General features: G+C 43.4%; 1 protein-coding gene across 1 annotated transcript; it reads left to right on the top strand.

Moving 5' to 3' along the window:
• Nucleotides 1-153: 153 nt before the first annotated feature.
• On the top strand, nucleotides 154-12997 carry LOC5502506. The gene is made up of 10 exons (XM_048730657.1): nucleotides 154-549; nucleotides 3253-3277; nucleotides 3321-3334; nucleotides 3369-3407; nucleotides 3836-3994; nucleotides 4595-5393; nucleotides 8991-9247; nucleotides 9900-10058; nucleotides 10646-10864; nucleotides 11904-12997. Exons 1-10 carry the CDS (start codon nucleotides 385-387, stop codon nucleotides 12039-12041), a joined length of 1974 nt encoding a protein of 657 aa, XP_048586614.1. The 5' UTR covers nucleotides 154-384; the 3' UTR covers nucleotides 12042-12997.
• The last annotated feature ends 9581 nt before the right edge of the window (nucleotides 12998-22578 follow it).

Raw genomic sequence — 22578 nt, 5'->3', positions numbered from 1 at the left:
CCAAGGTAACGACGTGACTCTAAAAGAGACCGTGACATGCCAGATAGTACAACGTGACATGCTAGGCACCTGTTCCTACATCCCTTAACGATGATTGGTCCGAAAGGAAACGATCATGCAATTTCTTAAACTTTTGACAATCAAAATGTTATTCTAGAGATATTTATTTTTGTCTATTCCAATAAAAATGAGCAGATCCGGTTGTCAAAAGACCCCACGTTATGGAAATGAGAACAGTTGATGTGCAGTGTGAGTGTTTTTTAAGTTTCTTGACAACAAGTTGCTAAGGCCAGCAGCTTGTTAAAAACCTTTACACGTTTGTTGGCCTGTCAGAATCACCGTCGCTTTTAAAATACATAACACGTCTGTTTACTTGGAGCAATCATGTGCAGTAACAAAAAAAGAACGGGTATTATCCTCGTCATATTCGGGATTGTGGCTGTAGTAGTTGGAATTCTGGTCGGTCAATTTATTACTCGACGAGTTAAACAGGGGCTCGACGACCAGATCTGCATCAACAGCAAAGATCACACGGGATACGACTCCTGGGTAAGGAAACCAATAACAAAAACTTACCATTTACTAAGCGATAACCTTAATAAATAAGCAGATAACCCCCTAAATTTGGCTGCCTCAGTATTTTACCTTTTTACATGAAGGTGCAAAATTTTCTGAACGAAATATTTCCAAAATCTTGCCACCTACACGCACACTCTTTAATTTCTGAATTTTTCAAACCTCGGTAGCATGTCTAAACGTTTAAAGTTTTTTTTCAAACGGTTTTTTGACACCTTCATAACAACATCTTTATTGTATGAAATGCTTATCTAAAACTGGCTGCCTTTTTGCTTGTTATAAATGTTTGTAAATATAAATTAATTCGATAAAAATATTCAGGTTTCTGAACTGCTCAAAGCACCCGATATTTGGTATCACACGATATTTCCACTAAAAACAACAAAAATGTTACGCGTTTTAATATTGAAATTGAAATTTCACTCATTTCCCCCTTAATTTAATTTTTTCACTGTTTTACCTTCGTGTCTTTTCTCGAGAGACTCCATTGGTTTAAAGTTTCGGTTTGAAGTTTTTGTAGACGACGAAGATTTACAGTGAGACTTAGCGCCATCCTTATTTCGATAATAAACAATTTGCGATTAATTTCCAGCTGCTCTTGTCTTGCTTATACAGCCTTTCCTCTCTTGTTTGAAGATTACATTTTCTTCAAAGAACAATACTTCAAACAAACATCTTAACAAGTAAATGCCTAAGCTTCTCCGTGCCAACGAATTTCGCTCTACAATTGTTTTTTCGTTGTTGTTTTTTCATCATCTTTGAATACTTATAAGTTTTCATGCTGTGGGAAAAAAGTGATTTCATGTTTCATTTAAAAAAATGATTTTGGACAGTAAATATAGCTTAAAAGTCGGATAAACATACTGTATAAGTTGTAGTTGAAATGGTAGTTACTGTTTTAGCAAGATGAAAAAAGAAATTCGAGTTTTCATTAAAACATTGCACATGACTCATTAAACATAAAAAAATCTCTCCATATTCTTTAGCTTAATTTTTATTTTAAAATGCGGGGTGTTAGTGCTTCAACACGTTTAACTGAATTAAAAAAGGCTGCTAATTTGTAAAAATAAACGCCAAGTGTAGGCAAAAAGAATTCAGCTGTTCTCTTCATCATTTACGTGCTTTTGTCAAGCGTTTCCAAAGAAACATCTTTTGTGTAACACCTAGATCCTTCTTTTAAGCGTAATTGCCTTTGAGGCAAAAGAACTCATAAATTTCACCAGTTTACGAGAGCGTTTACACGCTATATTAACCTGCGCCAACTTGATTTTTCAGCAATGCTAAACAGAAAAACTTTAAATAAACTAATTTATAACCACTAATTGGCAATGAATTTCGAAAACCAGGCGCGTTCGGCCGGGGGATTGGCTGGGGGGGGGGGGGGGGGGGTTGCAGTCTAGAACCTTTTTTAAAAGAATGTCCAGCCTGAGATCGTGTAGTTCCAGAAAATATCCATACCACCGGGAGGGGGGGGGGGGGGGGGGGTGTCAAACGGCCAGGAATTTTCAGAGGAAGCAAAAAATCCGGAGGGTCTGGTTCGTGAGACGGTTATTTAGAGCGGATGGCCTGTTAAATATTTCGGATTCGAATAGATTATTTTGTCTTTTAACGGTTGAGGTTTCCGTCGGACCTCCGGAAGTAAACTGGTGATAATGCGGCTTTAAGAACATCCCAGAACGGCCCAGTCTCGTTTTTATATTAAAAAAAAGGAGAGAATATGTATAGTAAAGATTCCGAACTCGCAGAACTAGGCAATGGAAACTAAAACAATTTCGCTTCAAAACGGTTATGGCAACTGTTTGGAGAACCAAAGCGAGGCTAACTTAGACACTAAATCGACAATAAATGAACAATTTTATAAAGAATTCCGAAACAGAGTTTAGAAGACATCGAAATACAAGATCGGAGATCAAGTCTTTTTGACGATAATTCTAGACCAATTGGAGGGAACAAACTAAGAGCATTCAGATAATTAAAATCAGAATATAAACTAGAGGATTATTTACTGAAAGTATCGAATATCAGGGCCGTAGCAGGGGGTGGGGCACTGGGGGCACGTGCCTCCCCCCAATATTTTCAAAAACTATAAAGAAAATGACCAGGAGGACTTGGCTGTGCCCCCATTGTTTTCTTAATGTTTATGTATCGTGCCCCCCCCAAAAAAAATTCGAGGCCTGCTACGGCTTTGAATATAGAATATCGTAGGGCACAAACAAAATTAAGAATAAGCGATCACATTCTACAAATTAAAAGACGCCGCTACAACAAAAACTATATTACACCAGAATCAAGGGTTTGCCCGCGCTGTCAGACTATGGAGAATAAACAACACTTTCTAGTTAAAATGCTCAATTTACAAAACTAAGAAATACTCTTTCCCAACAACTAAATAGACATTTCCCAAACATTAGAGACTTAATAGCTCCAAAAAGCATGGTAGCTAAATACCAGTTATAAATGCTTTTTAATTAGGCAATCTCACTAGTAAATGTTAGAGAATAATGGCCTATGTAAATCTTTGTATACGGCACTCTAATAAAATATGTCTATGTCTATAGTATTTGAAGATCCTTAATAAGACATGATCAACTTTTTGACCCTGCGCACCTCACTCCCCCCCCCCCCCTTTGTGTAGTCCATAGAAAGATAGCACTTACAGGATAACGGTCATCCTAGGTTTTAGAAAGCACCCTGAGTAAATGCATTTGACGTGATCTGTGACTTTAATTTCTCATCGTGCACAGATCGGCGCAAGCGAGTCCTCTGCTTCTATTTACTTCTGACATATCAAGAATAAAAACGGATTCCTGCACAAAGGAGAGACACCACAGGTATGAATGTCAGCGTGAATGTGATTGGATAGCAATTAGTTGTTATAATGCAGAAAAAAACTTCCCATAGTTTCCTCATCTAGTTCATAAGGAAGGATAATTTGGTTTTGTTATTGTCTTATAACCAAATTTAACAAACTGATTTTAAATCTGAACCCGGCCTACCGCTCTAGCCTGAATCTATGGAACTTAAAATTTAAGTTAAAAAAAAAACGCCATGCACAAACTAGATACGCACTCCATCTCACACTCGATATCTGTTAGCAGGCGCCTACCCAGGGGGGTGCGCTGGCCCGTACCCCCCCTCCTTGGCGGCCAAAATGTGGGTAATTTCTTTAAGGAATCTATGACAGCGCGCTCGCTCTCAGCCAATCCTGGGTTGGCGTCTTGTAGTGAGTGTTTTACTGATGGCTGCGTTTGGTGTACAGTTCGAGGAGCGCGGTCCATATGTCTACAAGACGACTACCGAAAAGATCGACGTGTCGTTTGACGACAATGGTCACGTGACTTACAAGAAATATTCCCAGCAAACATTTGACGCGGACGCCACTGCGCAAGCGTGCCCACAATGCAAGGAAAGTGACCAGGTGTGTTTAACTCTTATACGCTGCTGTGTTGTGTTTTGTTGTTGTTGTTGTTGTTGTTGTTGTTGTTGTTGTTGTTGTTGGGCACCTGCAGCGATTGTTTCTATTTTTTATTCTTTGTTAGCATGCTTGGCTGTCGAGTTCTTGATGAACTCAGATATACGCCTAGGTACGAAGAGCCCGAATCACGTCCGCTTGTGTGAACACTAAATAAGGTTACACTCAGAACTTCTCTATCGATACTCGTGCTTCATCGTGGGTAACACTTTGAAATCTATACAGGTGGTTTCACATGTTTCCTCAATGTACTGAGTGTTACTGACTATAGCTGAGGTAAATTCCGTTTTAAAGAGTCATAGAACTCAAACTGCCAATATAGGGGAATTCTGGATTTTTGTTGTTGTTATTTGGATAAGGGTGTTCGAAGTGCGAACACACGCGCGATTTGGGATAGATCAACGATCAAGATCGGTGTACAAGGGAAAAAATGAGAAAAACTGGATTTCAGTTTAAAGAAACCTTAATGACACTGGCATTACCGGGGCGGGGCCCTCCATGGCACTTAGATATTGCGGGTTTCTTACATTTGCTTTTCATCCTCAGATGACCGTGTTGAACCTGGGCTATCTTGGGGCGGTGGCGCAGGCCGGTGACGACATGGGCATCGCCTTGGCTATGGTCCCACCCATTGTCGGCGGCTACATCCTTCAGCTAAACGCTACGCTAGGGAGTGGCACGTACCACTACCTAGGAAGGGTGGAACCGACAAATACGACCCTTACTCTGGACTTCGGACATTGGTTATCCTCGCAGTCACAATTCGCCAGCCTGAACACAAGTTATAACAGCACTGAAATGATGGGACTCTATAATGCACTTACCAATTCCTCTCTGCTCCTCCCGACCACAGGCGTCCCATGCAAGGATAATCCGATATCAAGCGGATGCGGACTCGTGACCTATGTGCCGGCGTATATGAAAATACTAAAAGCGATTGCCACGGCCGCTGGGTCTAACGTCAGCAGTTTGCAGGCTCAGGCGGCAGGATTAAAGCTGCTGATTGATAAGATTACCTGCCCGGTTGAGAATATGATTTGTTTTAAAGCGAACGATACTCTGACGATGACTGCGCTCCTGACTTTCATCACAAGCCACCTTCCGATGTTCGTAATGGCGTATTTCGACAATAATAATATAGGCTTGCTAACCACGCGTCCACAGAAAGAGCTGACGCTTGGTTACGTAATGGATAAGCTACCGATGCCGCCACTATACCCTAATGGGACCCCTGTGCCGGGCTTTCTCACGCATCACACCAGCAAGGAGCAGGCCAGGCTGCTCAGCAAGTCTGAAACCTTTCACACATGCAAGTCATCTGGTGGGGACCGCTTCACGTGGGCAGGTAAGTCGACCCTCGCTACCGACAAACCGTCACCACTACCACCAACACACCGTCACCACTACCAACAACACACCGTCACCACTACCAACAACACACCGTCACCACTACCAACAACAGTCGTCACCACTACCAACAACACACCGTCACCACTACCACCAACACACCGTCACCACTACCACCAACACACCGTCACCACTACCACCAACACACCGTCACCACTACCAACAACAGTCGTCACCATTACCACCAACACACCGTCACCACTACCACCAACACACCGTCACCACTACCACCAACACACCGTCACCACTACCTCCAACACACCGTCACTACTACCAACAACACACCGTCACCACTACCACCAACACACCGTCACCACTACCAACAACACACCGTCACCACTACCACCAACACACCGTCACCACTACCAACAACACACCGTCACCACTACCACCAACACACGATCACTACCACCAACACACCGTCACCACTACCTCCAACACACCGTCACCACTACCAACAACAGTCGTCACCACTACCAACAACACACCGTCACCACTACCACCAACACACCGTCACCACTACCACCAACACACCGTCACCACTACCACCAACACACCGTCACCACTACCAACAACACACCGTCACCACTACCAACAACAGTCGTCACCATTACCACCAACACACCGTCACCACTACCACCAACACACCGTCACCACTTCCACCAACACACCGTCACCACTACCAACAACACACCGTCACCACTACCACCAACACACCGTCACCACTACCAACAACACACCGTCACCACTACCACCAACACACGATCACTACCACCAACACACCGTCACCACTACCACCAACACACCGTCACCACTACCAACAACACACCGTCACCACTACCATCAACACACCGTCACCACTACCAACAACACACCGTCACCACTACCAACAACACACCGTCACCACTACCAACAACTGTCGTCACCACTACCACCAACACACCGTCACCACTACCACCAACACACCGTCACCACTACCACCAACACACCGTCACCACTACCACCAACACACCGTCACCACTACCACCAACACACCGTCACCACTACCACCAACACACCGTCACCACTACCACCAACACACCGTCACCACTACCACCAACAGTCGTCACCATTACCACCAACCCACCATCACTATTACCACCAACCCACCATCACCATTACCAACCACTATCCATATTTAGAATCCTGTAATATAGCTAAGCTACGAGAGGAATAATAAACGAGTATAATTATTATTATATTATTACCGCCACTACCAACAACAAAAGACCGTCACCACTACCAACAACACAGCGTCACCACTACCACCAACACACCGTCACCACTACCACCAACACAGCGTCATCACTACCACCAACACACCGTCACCACTACCACCAACACACCGTCACCACTACCACCAACACACCGTCAGCACTACCAACAACACAGCGTCACCACTACCACCAACACACCGTCACCACTACCAACAACACAGCGTCACCACTACCACCAACACACCGTCACCACTACCACCAACACACCGTCACCACTACCACCAACACACCGTCACCACTACCACCAACACACCGTCACCACTACCAACAACAAACCGTCACCACTACCAACAACACACCGTCACCACTACCAACAACACACCGTCACCACTACCAACAACACACCGTCACCACTACCAACAACACACCGTCACCACTACCAACAACACACCGTCACCACTACCAACAACACACCGTCACCACTACCACCAACACACCGTCACCACTACCACCAAGCTACCATCAGTCCATCACCGCTACCACTAGCACACAATCACCACTACCACTAACACTCCATCACAACTACCAACAACAAACCATCACCACTACCAACAACACTCCATCACCACTACCAACAACACTCCATCATCACTACCAACAACACTCCATCATCACTACCAACAACACTCCATCATCACTACCAACAACACTCCATCATCACTACCAACAACACTCCATCATCACTACCAACAACACTTCATCACCACTACCACCAACCCACCATCACCATTACCAACCACTATCCATATTTAGAATCCTGTAATATAGCTAAGCTACGAGAGGAATAATAAACGAGTATAATTATTATTATTACCGCCACTACCAACAACAACAGACCGTCACCACTACCAACAACACAGCGTCACCACTACCACCAACACACCGTCACCACTACCACCAACACACCGTCACCACTACCACCAACACAGCGTCATCACTACCAACAACACACCGTCACCACTACCACCAACACACCGTCACCACTACCAACAACACACCGTCACCACTACCAACAACACACCGTCACCACTACCACCAACACACCGTCACCACTACCAACAACACACCGTCACCACTACCACCAACACACCGTCACCACTACCACCAACACACCGTCACCACTACCAACAACACACCGTCACCACTACCACCAACACACCGTCACCACTACCACCAACACACCGTCACCACTACCACCAACACACAATCACCAACAACACTCCATCACCACTACCACCCACCCACCAGCACCACAGCCACCAAGCTACCATCAGTCCATCACCGCTACCACTAGCACACAATCACCACTACCACTAACACTCCATCACAACTACCAACAACAAACCATCACCACTACCACCCACCCACCAGCACCACAACCACCAAGCTACCATCAGTCCATCACCGCTACCACTAGCACACAATCACCACTACCACTAACACTCCATCACAACTACCAACAACAAACCATCACCACTACCAACAACACTCCGTCACCACAACCACCAAGCTACCATCAGTCCATCACCGCTACCACTAGCACACAATCACCACTACCACTAACACTCTATCACAACTACCAACAACACTCCATCACCGCTACCACCCACCCACCAGCACCACAACCACCAAGCTACCATCAGTCCATCACCGCTACCACTAGCACACAATCACCACTACCACTAACACTCCATCACAACTACCAACAACACTCCATCACCGCTACCACCCACCCACCAGCACCACTACCACCCACCCACCAGCACCACTACCACCCACCCACCAGCACCACTAACACCCACCCACCAGCACCACTAACACCCACCCACCAGCACCACTAACACCCACCCACCAGCACCACTACCACCCACCCACCAGCACCACTAACACCAAGCTACCATCCATCACAACTTCCACCATCCACCCCCCCCCCCCCCCCTAGGCCACCATCACCACTTGCCACCAGTTGCCTTGAGTCAGATGGCGCCCTTCTGAGGCACCTCTTTGTCTTTGACTCTACCACATGTTGATTCTAACAACAAACCCGTTCCTTGGAACTTGAGTCCTATGCCTTTGATTTAGCACCTTATATCTGTGCATCATCTGCGTATCTGTTTATCATCCCATCAAGTAGTGGTCAGCTTTACACATCTATTCATATATTCATTCGTCTAAATAATACAAGAAATTGTATGATGGTAACACATATCATATTTTAGGATACGACGGGAAGACATCCATCCCAAGTGAATACCACCGAAATCTGAAGGCTTCGGAACGTCCCATAAGCGGATACGACCAGACCTTCAAGACCGCTGACTTGAAACCGTGCTCGAGCAACTATGCTCCCTCCGAGCAGAGCTATAACGTTTTCCTCGCTCCCCTTTACACACGAGCCACAGTCACGTACAAGGGACCCGTGCAGTCGCATGGAATTCATCTGAATCGATACACGCTCTCTTCTGACAACATGAAGGTAAACAGTTACCGCGCCCTTAACTCCGCTATTAACGTAAAGCTATTAATGAGCGCTGTCTTTGAAAAAAATGCCCATTACTCTGCGATGTGCCTTTGGGTTGGGACTCGCAATAAAATCTGCAAATTCTCAGCTCGTTAAACAGAGCGTCACTTCCCAGCACTTGAACATACTTATGGACTGTTAAAATCGTCGTGATTTAATTCTCTTATTTTTTTGTACAACACCAAATGTTTACTTTCCGGTTTCTCCCTTCCCTTAAAGAATGTCGATCAATATCTCCTTTTTTATTGTTTATCATTGAAAATACAGCGGTTTATTCGCAAGGAAACTTCAAAAAACAATCTACGAATGATATGAATGATATCTGATATGTTATTAACGATATATAACGATCGCTTTAATTAGCCGATGGAAATAGACGCTTTTGGGGCCCGCCATTGAGCGGGAGAATAAAATGACGGCCTTCTTTAACTAAGCTGTGTCCCGTTCTATAGCGGCAGCCTATATTGCGGCGCCTTCATACGCGCCTTTGACTCGATCACGCTGTAGCTGCACCCTTTTAAATCAGTATCCAAGCTGGATATCTTTGACATTCTCTCAGCCTGAAATTGCCCTATTGTGGTATCTTCTTACTTGTGTTCCCTTTCAGGCCAACAATATTTCCAGGCCCTTGGATGGCGTTTTTGATATGTCTTCCTTCTCTGGCCTCCCTATGTCGACCAGTCTCCCGGGATTTCTGACCGCAGAACCAATATTATACCAGCAGATGAACCTCAGTAAACCGACCGATGAACGCTACCTGAACTTCGTAAGTACAACGATGTTGTTTTTAACAAAGCAGAGTACAACGTCCGCACATTGATTACAGTCAAATCACGTAATTACAGACACCCTCAGGATCGGCATGTATTGTAAACGTGATGAGGAGGGATACATTTCTTTGTCTTACTTTCTATTTCTGATAACTCAGTAGTCCATAACAATTTGTCCGTGATATCGAACGTCTGTAATAATGTGGGACACATCAGTCATTTCTTTGTATTTCAGATTACTCTGTTGTCCATAACATACAACGTGTTCCCAAACCTTTAAAGTACTTTTTTCAATCAATTTCCATCTGCTCGATGTAAGGTGTTTAAGCCACTCTATTGTATTTATGTGAAAGCTGAAAGGTCATTTAATAAACCTAGATGGTTATTTTGCATTGTTTTAACTGTTTTCGAGCTTAATTCGTTGTTGCGCGACCTCGGCAAATCCAAGATCTTTTCCCCGTTTTGGAATAGCGCGTACTTTATCAAACGTTTGGGGAGCTCGTCCCCGTGCAAGTGCCCCATTAAGTTAAGTTATCTCCTTGTACTGGATGACTTATAGCATTCATTCTCATTCTCTTCACAGCTTGACGTCGAACCCGTAAGCGGAAGAGTGTTGAACGCCAAGTTGCGTTTTCAAGTGAACGCCATCATTCCCGATAACGCAATCAGCGTGACACGCATACAGCCGCTAAATATCAGCGCCAGGGACGACGACCAACCTTACCGGAAGTACGTGCCAATCATGTGGACAGAGAGTGGCGGAGAAATTGGCAAATCAGACGCAGAGGCGCTTAAAAAACAGGTCAGTCACGCTCAGGACGCGTCGATACCACGTCACGTGGATAGTCTGAAATAGTAATGCTTGCATAAGATACTTAATTAGGTACAAAAGGTGACCATCACGTGATCAGTACATGCCTCCTAAGGGAAGTAGCAGGGGGTGGGGTTCTGGGGGCACGTGCCCCCCCCCCAATATTTTTAAAAAATATAAGGAAATAACCGGTAGGGGCGTTGCCCTGACCCAAAAAATTTCTTAATGTTTCTGTATTGTGCACCCCTCCCCCAATATTTCGAGGTCTGCTAATACGGCACTGCTCCTTTATCGTCATACAGTCGTTTGACAAAAGGTTGTCGTCAACCGGCTTTGTTAATACGCGACAAGTCCGCATGTAAGCATGGGTAAAAACCACTGAAGCGCCCAGCTGCATATATTAGCCACTGCATAACCCCAGACTTATGCTGCATTCACACCAAAACCATGTTTCGTTAAAAAAGGTTTTTCTTTGCCTGATAACTTGCCAAGTTTCTCATTGTGTTGAATTCTTACTAGCAAAATGATCACTTAATATATACAGCACAATCCATTCAGTTTTCTTCTCGGTTTTGTCCACTCTTGGCTGGGAGATTGAGATTTAAACCAGTTTAATCAAACCACTTTTAAACTGGTTTAAGTGGTGGTGTGAATGCGGTATTTGACGCGGTAGCGGGGGCTAATATATGCAGCTAGACGCTTCAGTGGTTTTTACCCATGCTTACATGCGGGCTTGTCGCGTAGTCGCGAAGCCGGTTGACGACAATCTTTTGTAAAACGACTGAATTCCTAAGCAACATTACATCACCAAAAAAACCCTCTCTCCCCAGCCCCTCTAGCCACACAGTCAACCACAAGAATCCCAGAGCGCCAGGGCCGCTAAGCTGATAATGCCTTGTAATCGCTTATTTCCTTCGCAACATTGCCTCTGTCATGTGGTGCGCTTTACCCCCGCAAACCGTTTGCATGACACGGAAACTATATTATCTATTATTTACAGTATTTCTTAGTTGGTATCCCTTTGTTGCAGCTGTTCGGGGCCCTGGATACAAGTTGTACGCTGTCCATCCTTATTCCGTGTGTAGGCGGTGTCCTGTTCTGCGCAGGCGTAGTCATGATCATCATTGCATACAAGAAGTCTCAGACCCAGGTCACTGACATAGCGTAGCTGATCTGAGGTCTGGGGCCTAGAAACGAGGTTAGATTAAAGGGCCTTTGTCGGTCACACCTTTGTCATTGTTTTAATTTAAAATTGGAAGACACATAGTGAGCTCAAATCTCGAAATAATCATCTAAAAACAAAGTTTAATACTTTATTTACCATATCCAATCGAAAATATTGCATTGGCTTCCCCAAATCAGTCGTTGTAAAAGGATATAGTTTTTTACTCTTGGTACTTTGCTATGACAACATGGCGGCTGACAGAGGCTTTTAAGGCAGAGGCAGAGGAGGGAAAGAGATTCCGGTGGGTGGCCCGAGGGAGAATGAAATACTCCAGGGAGAATGAATGAAAATTGTTTTACCCCAGCGAACAAAAATGTATTTAATTCTAATGTGGAATTCTTGAGAATGGACACACTGGTTGTTTACAATTTAATCGGAAATTCCGGAATGACATAACAGTTTTTCCTGAATGCCATAATGGTAAGAAACATTCCTATATTCCAGAATTTCCAAGGTGAATTTTGTATTATTTGCTTCTGTACTCAGAAATTCTACTTTTCGGGTCTCGGGAAATAGTGGCCGATGGGGGCCCCGGTCAAATATTCTATGGAAAACTGCAAATGATACGCAATTTTCCGAATTTCTGGTCTCCCCGGTGAAAGTTGACTACCTCTCAAGCAATTCCACATTTTCCATTTAGAAAAATAACCAGAAGTACCGGAATTTTCGATTAAATGGTAGAAAACCACTTTCTAAGAACCAGCTCCTAGAAATAAGCTCAGTTCGGGTGACCAGAAAAAAGAAAGGTTTGGACATTAATGAAAGTTTGAGAGTCTAAAGTTTGATAAAATGATCAGAAAGTGTACATATTTATTGTTTATTATTGTCTTTATTATACTCTTTATTATTTATCTCTCGGCTATACATGTGTATACAATTAATAAAGAAAAGAAAACGCTCTTGACTATGTTGCCAGCACATGCAAGAAAACCCAACCTCTACCCACCATATAAGGCTTTGTCCTATCTAAGAGGGCCAAGGGAGCTTTGTCCTATCTAAGAGGGCCAAGGGAGCTTTGTCTCATCTAAGAGGGTCAAGGGAGCTTTGTCTTATCTAAGAGGGCCAATGGAGATTTGTCTTATCTAGGAAGGCCAAGGGAGCTTTGTCTTATCTAAGAGGGCCAAGGGAGCTTTGTCTTATCTAAGAGGGCCAATGAAGCTTTGTCTCATCTAAGAGGGCCAAGGCAGCTTTGTCTTATCTAAGAGGGCCAAGGGAGCTTTGTCTTATCTAAGAGGGCCAAGGGAGCTTTGTCTCATCTAAGAGGGTCAAGGGAGCTTTGTCTCATCTAAGAGGGTCAAGGGAGCTTTGTCTTATCTAAGAGGGTCAAGGGAGCTTTGTCTCATCTAAGAGGGTCAAGGGAGCTTTGTCTCATCTAAGAGGGTCAAGGGAGCTTTGTCTCATCTAAGAGGGTCAAGGGAGCTTTGTCTTATCTAAGGGGGCCAAGGCAGCTTTGTCTTATCTAAGAGGGCCAGGGGAGCTTTGTCTCATCTAAGGGGACCAAGGGAGCTTTGTCTCATCTAAGAGGTCCAAGGCAGCTTTGTCTTATCTAAGACGGCAAAGGAAGCTTTGTCTTATCTAAGAGGGCCAATGGAGATTTGTCTTGTCTAAAAGGGTTCAAGTGAGCTTTGTCTTATCTAAGAGGTTCAAGTGAGCTTTGCCTTATCTAAGAGGTTCAAGTGAGCTTTGTCTTATCTAAGAGGGCCAAGGGAGCTTTGTCTCATCTAAGAGGGCCAAGGGACCTTTGTCTTATCTAAGAGGGCCAAGGGAGCTTTGTCTTATCTAAGAGGTTCAAGTGAGCTTTGCCTTATCTAAGAGGTTCAAGTGAGCTTTGTCTTATCTAAGAGGGCCAAGGGAGCTTTGTCTCATCTAAGAGGGCCAAGGGAGCTTTGTCTTATCTAAGGAGGCCAAGGGAGCTTTTTCTTATCTAAGAGGGCCAAGGGAGCTTTTTCTTATCTAAGAGGGCCAAGGGAGCTTTGTCTTATCTAAGAGGGCCATGGGAGCTTTGTCTTATCTAAGAGGCCCAAGGGAGCTTTTTCTTATCTAAGAGGGCCATGGGAGCTTTGTCTTATCTAAGAGGCCCAAGGGAGCTTTGTCTTATCTAAGAGGGCCAAGGGAGCTTTGTCTCATCTAAGAGGGCCATGGGAGCTTTGTCTTATCTAAGAGGGCCAAGGGAGCTTTGTCTTATCTAAGGAGGCCAAGGGAGCTTTTTCTTATCTAAGAGGGCCAAGGGAGCTTTTTCTTATCTAAGAGGGCCAAGGGAGCTTTGTCTTATCTAAGAGGGCCATGGGAGCTTTGTCTTATCTAAGAGGCCCAAGGGAGCTTTTTCTTATCTAAGAGGGCCATGGGAGCTTTGTCTTATCTAAGAGGCCCAAGGGAGCTTTGTCTTATCTAAGAGGGCCAAGGGAGCTTTGTCTCATCTTAGAGGGCCATGGGAGCTTTGTCTTATCTAAGAGGGCCATGGGAGCTTTGTCTTATCTAAGGGGGCCAAGGGAGCTTTGTCTCATCTAAGGGGGCCAAGGGAGCTTTGTCTCATCTAAGAGGGCCAAGGGAGCTTTGTCTTATCTAAGGGAACCAAGGGAGCTTTGTCTTATCTATGTATCCATGACTTGAGCTGGCAACAGTCCAGTTGTGTTATTGTCTGTTCTGCTTTTCATAAAAAGGCCGTGAAACAAACTAAAAGCAAAGTGAGAAAGTGGGGCCGGAAATACATAGTGTGAAAATATAAGGATAGTGTGGAAATAAATAAATAGTGTGGAAATATAGGGATAGTGTGGAAATAAATAGATAGTGTGGAAATATAAAGATAGTGTGGAAATAAATAGATAGTGTGGAAATATAGCGATAGTGTGGAAATAAATAGATAGTGTTAAAATATAGGGATAGTGTGGAAATAAATAGATAGTGTTAAAATATAGGGATAGTGTGGAAATAAAGAGATAGTGGTGAAATGAAGAGCTAGTGTGGAAATTAAGAGAGAAACAAAGATAAAAAGGAGGTTAAACTGATAGTAAGGGAAATAGTAGGACAATGAAGAGACAGTATGGATATATATTGATAGTGGGAAAATAAAGAAATAGCGGGGAAATAAAGAAATTGTGGGAAGATGAAAAAATAGTGGGAAAATAAAGAATAGTTGGAAGGAAAGAGATAGTGGGAAAAAAAGGCTATCACTTTGGCAGTCATCTCGATAGCCGAGCTGGTTGTTTCTAGGTCCTTTCTGAAACCATGGTTACCACGAAATTATTCAACCATTCTGACTATCAATCATCTCAAGTGACTATCTATGACACTCGTCCTCCGAACTTTCAAATTGCAGTGGAGACGTATACTCGGGAAAGAGCTTTAATTGTTCGCCACAGGGAACCCAACACCAGACAAATTATGTCAAATACTAGACACGTTAGGCGATATTTCTTGTCGCATTTTAAGGAGACGAATTTCCATGGAAATAAGGGTAGGTAATAGAGCGAAAATGGAAAATTTGATACAAATTGAATAAGTTATCGCATCTGTGCCGTCCATCTAGGGTAGTCTTGTGTGGCTTTGCGTACAAAAATGAATTATTTATGCAGGCTGTGTTTGATGTTAAGCCAAGGGAGAACACACAGTAAACGATAAGGGAACAGTGTACAAGATAGACGCCACTGTGACTACTACAATCTTATAGCGGAACGTGGAATGAGCCGACTTGGAAATGCCAGACAAACCGAACCCCGCAGTAAGTGTAAGACTAAACTCTGCCGCTCAGCGAAATGTATTCTTCAAAAAAACTCAAGCGACAACTAAAAGCAATGTCTTATTTATTTAAATTCGTCTTTTACTTTCAGGAAAAACTTTCCGAGGAACAAGTTGCAGGTGAGTTTGGCAAACAGAATGGGAAAACCTAATGGCGCATAACGTGAATTATAAGTTTGTGATATGTGGGTGCTGGTAATAGGATCGTAGCTGGATCTCATATAATAGAATGATGTTTTAAACAGCTTGGATTTGAAGTCAACAAGTAACCTGCTTTCCCATGAAGAACGCTAGTGAGAACATTAAATATTTTGAGTGATGGCAGCACGCATTTCCTTTAATATTGATGTGGCGGGTTCTAGATAGCACGCATTTTGGATATGGCATTTGAAGGGGGAAATCCTTCAAATCGTTGTTAGAAAAAGTGTTTTGGGTTTTACAGTGGGTTCGACTTGTGTTACCGGTTAGCCATGTAGCGAGATAGGTTATCATTAAAGCAACGCGTAAAGAGCCAGTCTTGACATATCAAAACGGAAATACAGCGATTCATGATATGCTCGCTGAGGAAACCACCTGCTTCTATGTGAATTAGTCTCCTTAACTGCCATAAGATCCTTGTCTCTCGTAATTATGCGAAAAGCCATCGAATTGAATAACACATTCACTGTAAAAGCTCAAAAATAATTTGCGGAAAATATATCGCTATCTTTTAAGTATAGGTTTACCGGTACTTACAAGGATTTTGTCTTAAATTAATGCGGGAAAGTTTTAAAAGGAAATTGTGAATTCCTTTGTGTTATGATAAGAGTAGAAAATAATGCAGGAAGTGTGAATTGCACATAACAGCTCACTGTTTTTATAGTTTATTTTTGTTTTTGTGACAAGGCTTATGGTAAAAACAAACGTTTTGAGAACTCCATTGCTATTGGCTAATTGTTTGCCACCATTTATGCTAATTAAGCTTAGGCGTTTTTTTATTTTCAATAAGGCTTACAGAGTAAACAAAGCTACATATATTTTGTTATTATTTGCTTTTGGCAACATGTTTATATTGACATAAGCGATCCTACTTATACTTCTCTATCAGAAACTTTGCATTGATATCTTTAAACATTTATTTATAACTGCCCTAAATCTACAGAATTTCATTTTTTAAAACATCAACAAATGTGTGTGTTTTTTTACATATACCAAAACATAGAGTAAAATTGACTTGTGTTTGCTATGTCATGGGAGTTTGGGGAAAATGTAAGCAGTTTGTTTTCTCCCCACCCCTCCCTGGAGGTTTTCATTTTGTCACCCCGCAGCTGTTCAACTACCAGTACTTGATAGACGGTGAGACGTGATGTTGCGTTAGTTTTTGTTTGCAATTGATTTATCTTTTGTGCATTCATTACGAACACTCTTCAGTCATTTTTTTGTCTTAATACACAAAATTCTGTATGAGACACTGTTTGGCAAAATTTTCTGAGAAGAATAGAGGAACTCTTTTCTAAATTGATTTATTTTTAAACGTTCGCCGTCATGTTTGAAACTGGCGCTGCGATAACATCGTGAAAACATGGAGCTTTCGAAGGTTGGAAAAGAGAGAAACTCCCTATAATACTCATATGGAGCTTTCTAAAAAGTAGTATACATCACAAAAAAGTTTTATACCATTATAAAGAACTCCGCGGTTTTTAAGAACGTGAAAAAAGCGTTGTAACCGGAACCGGTTAGGTGCGCATGCGCATCCAGTTATCAAACGTTCGAATTTTGGGGGGATTAATGTAGCATTATTACAAGTAAGTTTTTTCCCATTAATAGTAAATAAAAACCTATGAGGTGCCCCCTTCCTCTGGATTGCAAGTATGTTTATTTTCTGAAAGATTTTTATACGACTGAAAGGTTTTAGATCAAAGGTGACATTATTGCACTACACTGCACGTGTCGTCAACGTATAACGTTTTTTTCACGCGATTCTCTTCCGAGTTAGCTAAGTAAATTAAAGTTTGGTATTTAGGAATGATAAATTGATTTTTGTAAGTATAATAAAACGCCTTTAGAAGGCGTTTAGAAGTCAGCTTGGTGTCTTTTACTTGGTTACTTCGCCCACTTCGAGATCAAAACAAGTAATTTCATTGGATAACCTCTCTCAAAATTTTGCATCACCGTGTCAAGCACAGAGTCATCGCCATAGCGAAATAGCATCGTTGAATCAAAGGAATGATGAATTTTCAATTATTCATGTCATCTATGTGTTATAGCAAACGAGCTGAGAACTTTAATTTCGAATCTGTGGACTGAATTTGGTTGTCGTGTTCAGTGGTGAAATGGATATTGAACAGGATCCGCTCGTCATTATAAAAAGTAGGGCTCATTTATGACTGAACTGAACTGCATTTATTCCCGTGTAGCTTTTAGTTATTAAGGGCGGTATCCTTATTCGTTTTCTCTTCCTCTTTTTCAATTAACGCCATCCTTTTACCCCAAAATTTATTTAACCTCAATGGTTGTAATTCTGCAATCTGTTCCATTCTTATTGAATATTGTATTTTAGAAACACCTTTATTGTTCTAGTGGTAAATTTGTAAAGTATTCGAATTGTTTACTTCCAGATACGTATTCTTGATTATCTTATCTACTAACTGGACAATACCTCTGATAATTTACTTCTCAAAAATTAGCTGCGTTGTTGTGACTTATATCTGAAAAATGCTAAGGATATTTCATATCATTTCATAATCAAAAATGATTTTTGACTATACCTTTATTGTTATCATTGTTGTCCTTACAACATCGGTATGTTGTCGTCTCGTTTTAATCTCGCGAATTTTCAGTCCCCCAAAACTTGTCAAAATTGCCTCAAAAATGAATTACGCGAAAACTTCAATACAAATAACGCTTTGAATTGCTTATTCGTTTGATTATTCATAAAGCACTGCATATAACATATAAAGATTCTCCAATTGCGACCTTATTTGAAACAGGTACATAAAAACCATGTCCCTCGTTAACGAACTGCTTGTCCTTTCTCAGAACTAAAAGAGGCGTTCGCGCTGTTCGATAAAGATGGTGGCGGGTCTATCTCTAGTAGCGAACTCGCTCATGTCATGCGATCCCTTGGTCAGAATCCTACAGAGCAAGAGCTTAAAGACATGATCGCAGAGGTCGACCAAGATGGTGAGCCTCCCCACCCCCCACCCCCCTCTAGTGTCACCAATGATCGCAGAGGCTGACCCAGGGGCGGCAAAATTGTCCCAAAAGTGTGGGGGGAGGGGGAATGGTAGTGGCCGGGGAATAGAGGGTTACCTGGAACGACATAGAGTATAAAAAAATTTTCGTCTTTTATCAAGCAAACGATTTATACATGTAACACTTGTAAACACTATTTAGGTACATGTAAAAACCGCGCTTAAAAAAACACATCCGCTCCGAAAAGCGCTGCCTCCCTCCCCCTACGTTTGAAAATGGGCCGGCGCGCCCTGCCCCTGTGACCATGATTAGAGCTCGTCCAAGGTATTTAGTCACCCCCCCCCTTCATAGAAAATGGCCTATTAATCCTCAATTGAACTCGTTAAATTTACAGATAACGGAGAAATTGACTTCCCAGAGTTCCTGCAGATGGTGGCGAAAAAGATTAAAGAAACTGACACCGAGGAGGAAATCCAGGACGCGTTCAAAGTGTTCGACAAGAATGGTGATGGGATGATCAGCTCCAGTGAGCTCAAGCTTGTCATGAGTAACCTGGGAGAGCGGCTTACAGACGACGAGGTGGACGAGATGATACGAGAGGCGGACATCGATGGCGATGGTATGATCGACTATAATGGTGAGTAGAATTATTAGCGACGGCATGACCGACAGTAGAATTGATGGCGACGGGTTGATCGGCTGTAATGGTGGGTAGAATTGATGGCGACGGCATGACCGACAGTAGAATTGATGGCGACGGTATGACCGACAGTAGAATTGATGGCGACGGTATAACCGACTATTATGGTCAGTAGAATTGACGGGGGCGGTATGATCGACAATAATGGTAAGCAGAATTTGAGCGTTTTTTCAAACCCTGGGGGCAATTAAGAGGCAAGAACCATATAACACAATGATTCAGGCCCGTAGCCAGGATTTTGAGCGGGGTGGTTCGTTTTTCCATTTCAGCGGACCAAATTTCCGGTATACCCCTCCCCTCGCCTTATTACATCAATACAACATCAATATTACATCAATAGGCAATCAATACTTCAAATAAATTCAATCTTGTATTTAAAATGCATTTTAAAGCACCCTATTAATAGGGTGCTTTTTAACATATAGCGATTCTATTAAGATGATTATTTAAAAAAAAAGATTTTTATAGTAATTTTAAGGACATATTGATGTGCACGGTAATCCAGCCAAACGTTATATATATTTTTTTGCTCTGATCGGACCTTCAAGCCGAGTGTGTGTGTGGGGGGGTTGTCCGATCCCCCCCTGGCTACGGGCCTGATAATACAATCTAATAGAGGCGCGGGTAAAAAAAATGGCAGAACCAGGAAACTAAGTGCAAATTAAAGCATGCGTCATTATTAGCTATAGACATGAAATAAAGAAGATAACAATGTGTGTGCCAACGAAATGTGAGGAAAAAATGGACACATATTGGTTATGCAGAAATAAGATTATGCCAGAAATATGTGGTTATAAATTAGAATGTAATAGATAATGTGATAATAAATAATCATTGTTTTTGGTTTTCAGAATTTCGGCTGTTGATGACTAAGTGAGCTGTTTCGGAATGTCGTTTGATGAGAAGACATAACCAAGCACGAAACCTGTGAATTATGCACACAGATGCTATTTTTGATACTGCAAGAAGCAGACAAAGCAAAAGAACGGATCACAGCAGATGGTTGTCATTTAACTGGCCTTGCATGAGTAGCGTGTTTGATACCTCAACGAACTAAGGCTCTAAATTTTCAAATTTGGAAAAAAAACTAATTAGGATTCTGCTCATCGTATAAAGGGATCATTAAGTTAACAATAAATGAAAACAGAATTTTGATCTGACTGCATACTGTCGAATACTGAATAAGTTGAAATGTCGACTGTTGTGTGAAAAAGTCTGCTGTAAGGTTCTAATGGATTTTATCGTTGTTAATTTGTTGATGTTAGACTACTGTTGTTTATGCTGTTTACAAACTGTTATTAAGGCCTTTTTACACGAGCAAATGTTTCTGTAAATTGCAATGCAACAATACGAATACAATATCTGGAGGTTGCAAATACATAATACACAACTTTTTTTGCGACTTGCCACTCAACAACAAAATGCATTGCAAGTTGCAAGAAAAGGATGCTACACGCGTGATTTGAAGATGCAGGACAAACTGTCTCGTGTCTGGCGTTTTTGTAAGCTACGGAATTTAAATAGACTACATGATAAACGGAGTTATTTTGAGTTCTCTTCCGCTAAAAAAGAGATGCCACAGAATGCCCACTCTACTAACGCATTTCTTTTAGCATTTGCCAATAAAGCAAATCAATCGAGAGCAGTCTTAAACAGCTATTTCTAGTTTAAAGCTACCAGAAAATAACGATAAGCATAAGTAGAATGGACACCAATTGATATTTTAAGTTTAACATGTTTGTAAATACTTTTTCAAATAAAGTACACATTTTGTGATGAGCTTGTTATGAGCGTGTACCCCCGCGTGTACCCCCACGTGCACCCCCACGTGTAACCCCACGTGTACCCCCGCGTGTACCCCCACGTGTACCCCCACGTGTTCCCCCATGTGTACCCCCACGTATACCCCCGCGTGTACCCCCATGTGTACCCCGCGTGTACCCCCATGTGTACCCCCACGTATACCCCCGCGTGTACCCCCATGTGTATCCCCACGTGTACCCCCATGTGTACCCCCATGTGTACCCCCACGTATACCCCCGCGTGTACCCCCATGTGTACCCCCGCGTGTACCCCCATGTGTACCCCCACGTATACCCCCGCGTGTACCCCCATGTGTGCCCCCACGTGTACCCCCATGTGTACCCCCGCGTGTAACCCCATGTGTACCCCACGTATACCCCCGCGTGTACCCCAATGTGTACCCCCACGTATACCCCCATGTGTATCCCCACGTATACCCCCGCGTGTACCCCCATGTGTACCCCACGTATACCCCCGCGTGTACCCCCATGTGTACCCCCACGTATACCCCCTCGTGTACCCCCATGTGTATCCCCACGTATACCCCCGCGTGTACCCCCACGTGTGCCCCCATGTGTACCCCCACGTATACCCCCGCGTGTACCCCCATGTGTACCCAACGTATACCCCCACGTTTACCCCCGCGTGTACCCCATGTGTACCCCCGCGTGTACCCCCACGTTTACCCCTGCGTGTACCCCCACGTGTACCCCCCGCGTGTACCCCCACGTGTGCCCCCATGTGTACCCCCACGTATACCCCCGCGTGTACCCCCACGTGTACCCCCACGTGTACCCCCGCGTGTACCCCCACGTGTAGCCCAATGTGTACCCCCGTGTGTACCCCCACGTGTACCCCCACGTGTACCCCCACGTGTACCCCCACGTGTATCCCCACGTGTATCCCCACGTATACCCCCGCGTGTACCCCCACGTGTACCCCCACGTGTACCCCCGCGTGTACCCCCACGTGTACCCCCGAGTGTAGCCCCGCGTGTACCCCCACGTGTACCCCCGCGTGTACCCCCACGTCTACCCCCGCGTGTACCCCCACGTGTACCCCCACGTG

Source organism: Nematostella vectensis, chromosome 7 (genome assembly GCF_932526225.1).
Source record: "Nematostella vectensis chromosome 7, jaNemVect1.1, whole genome shotgun sequence".
Classification (NCBI taxonomy): Eukaryota; Metazoa; Cnidaria; class Anthozoa; order Actiniaria; family Edwardsiidae; genus Nematostella; species Nematostella vectensis.
This window is presented reverse-complemented; position numbering and strand designations above follow the sequence as displayed.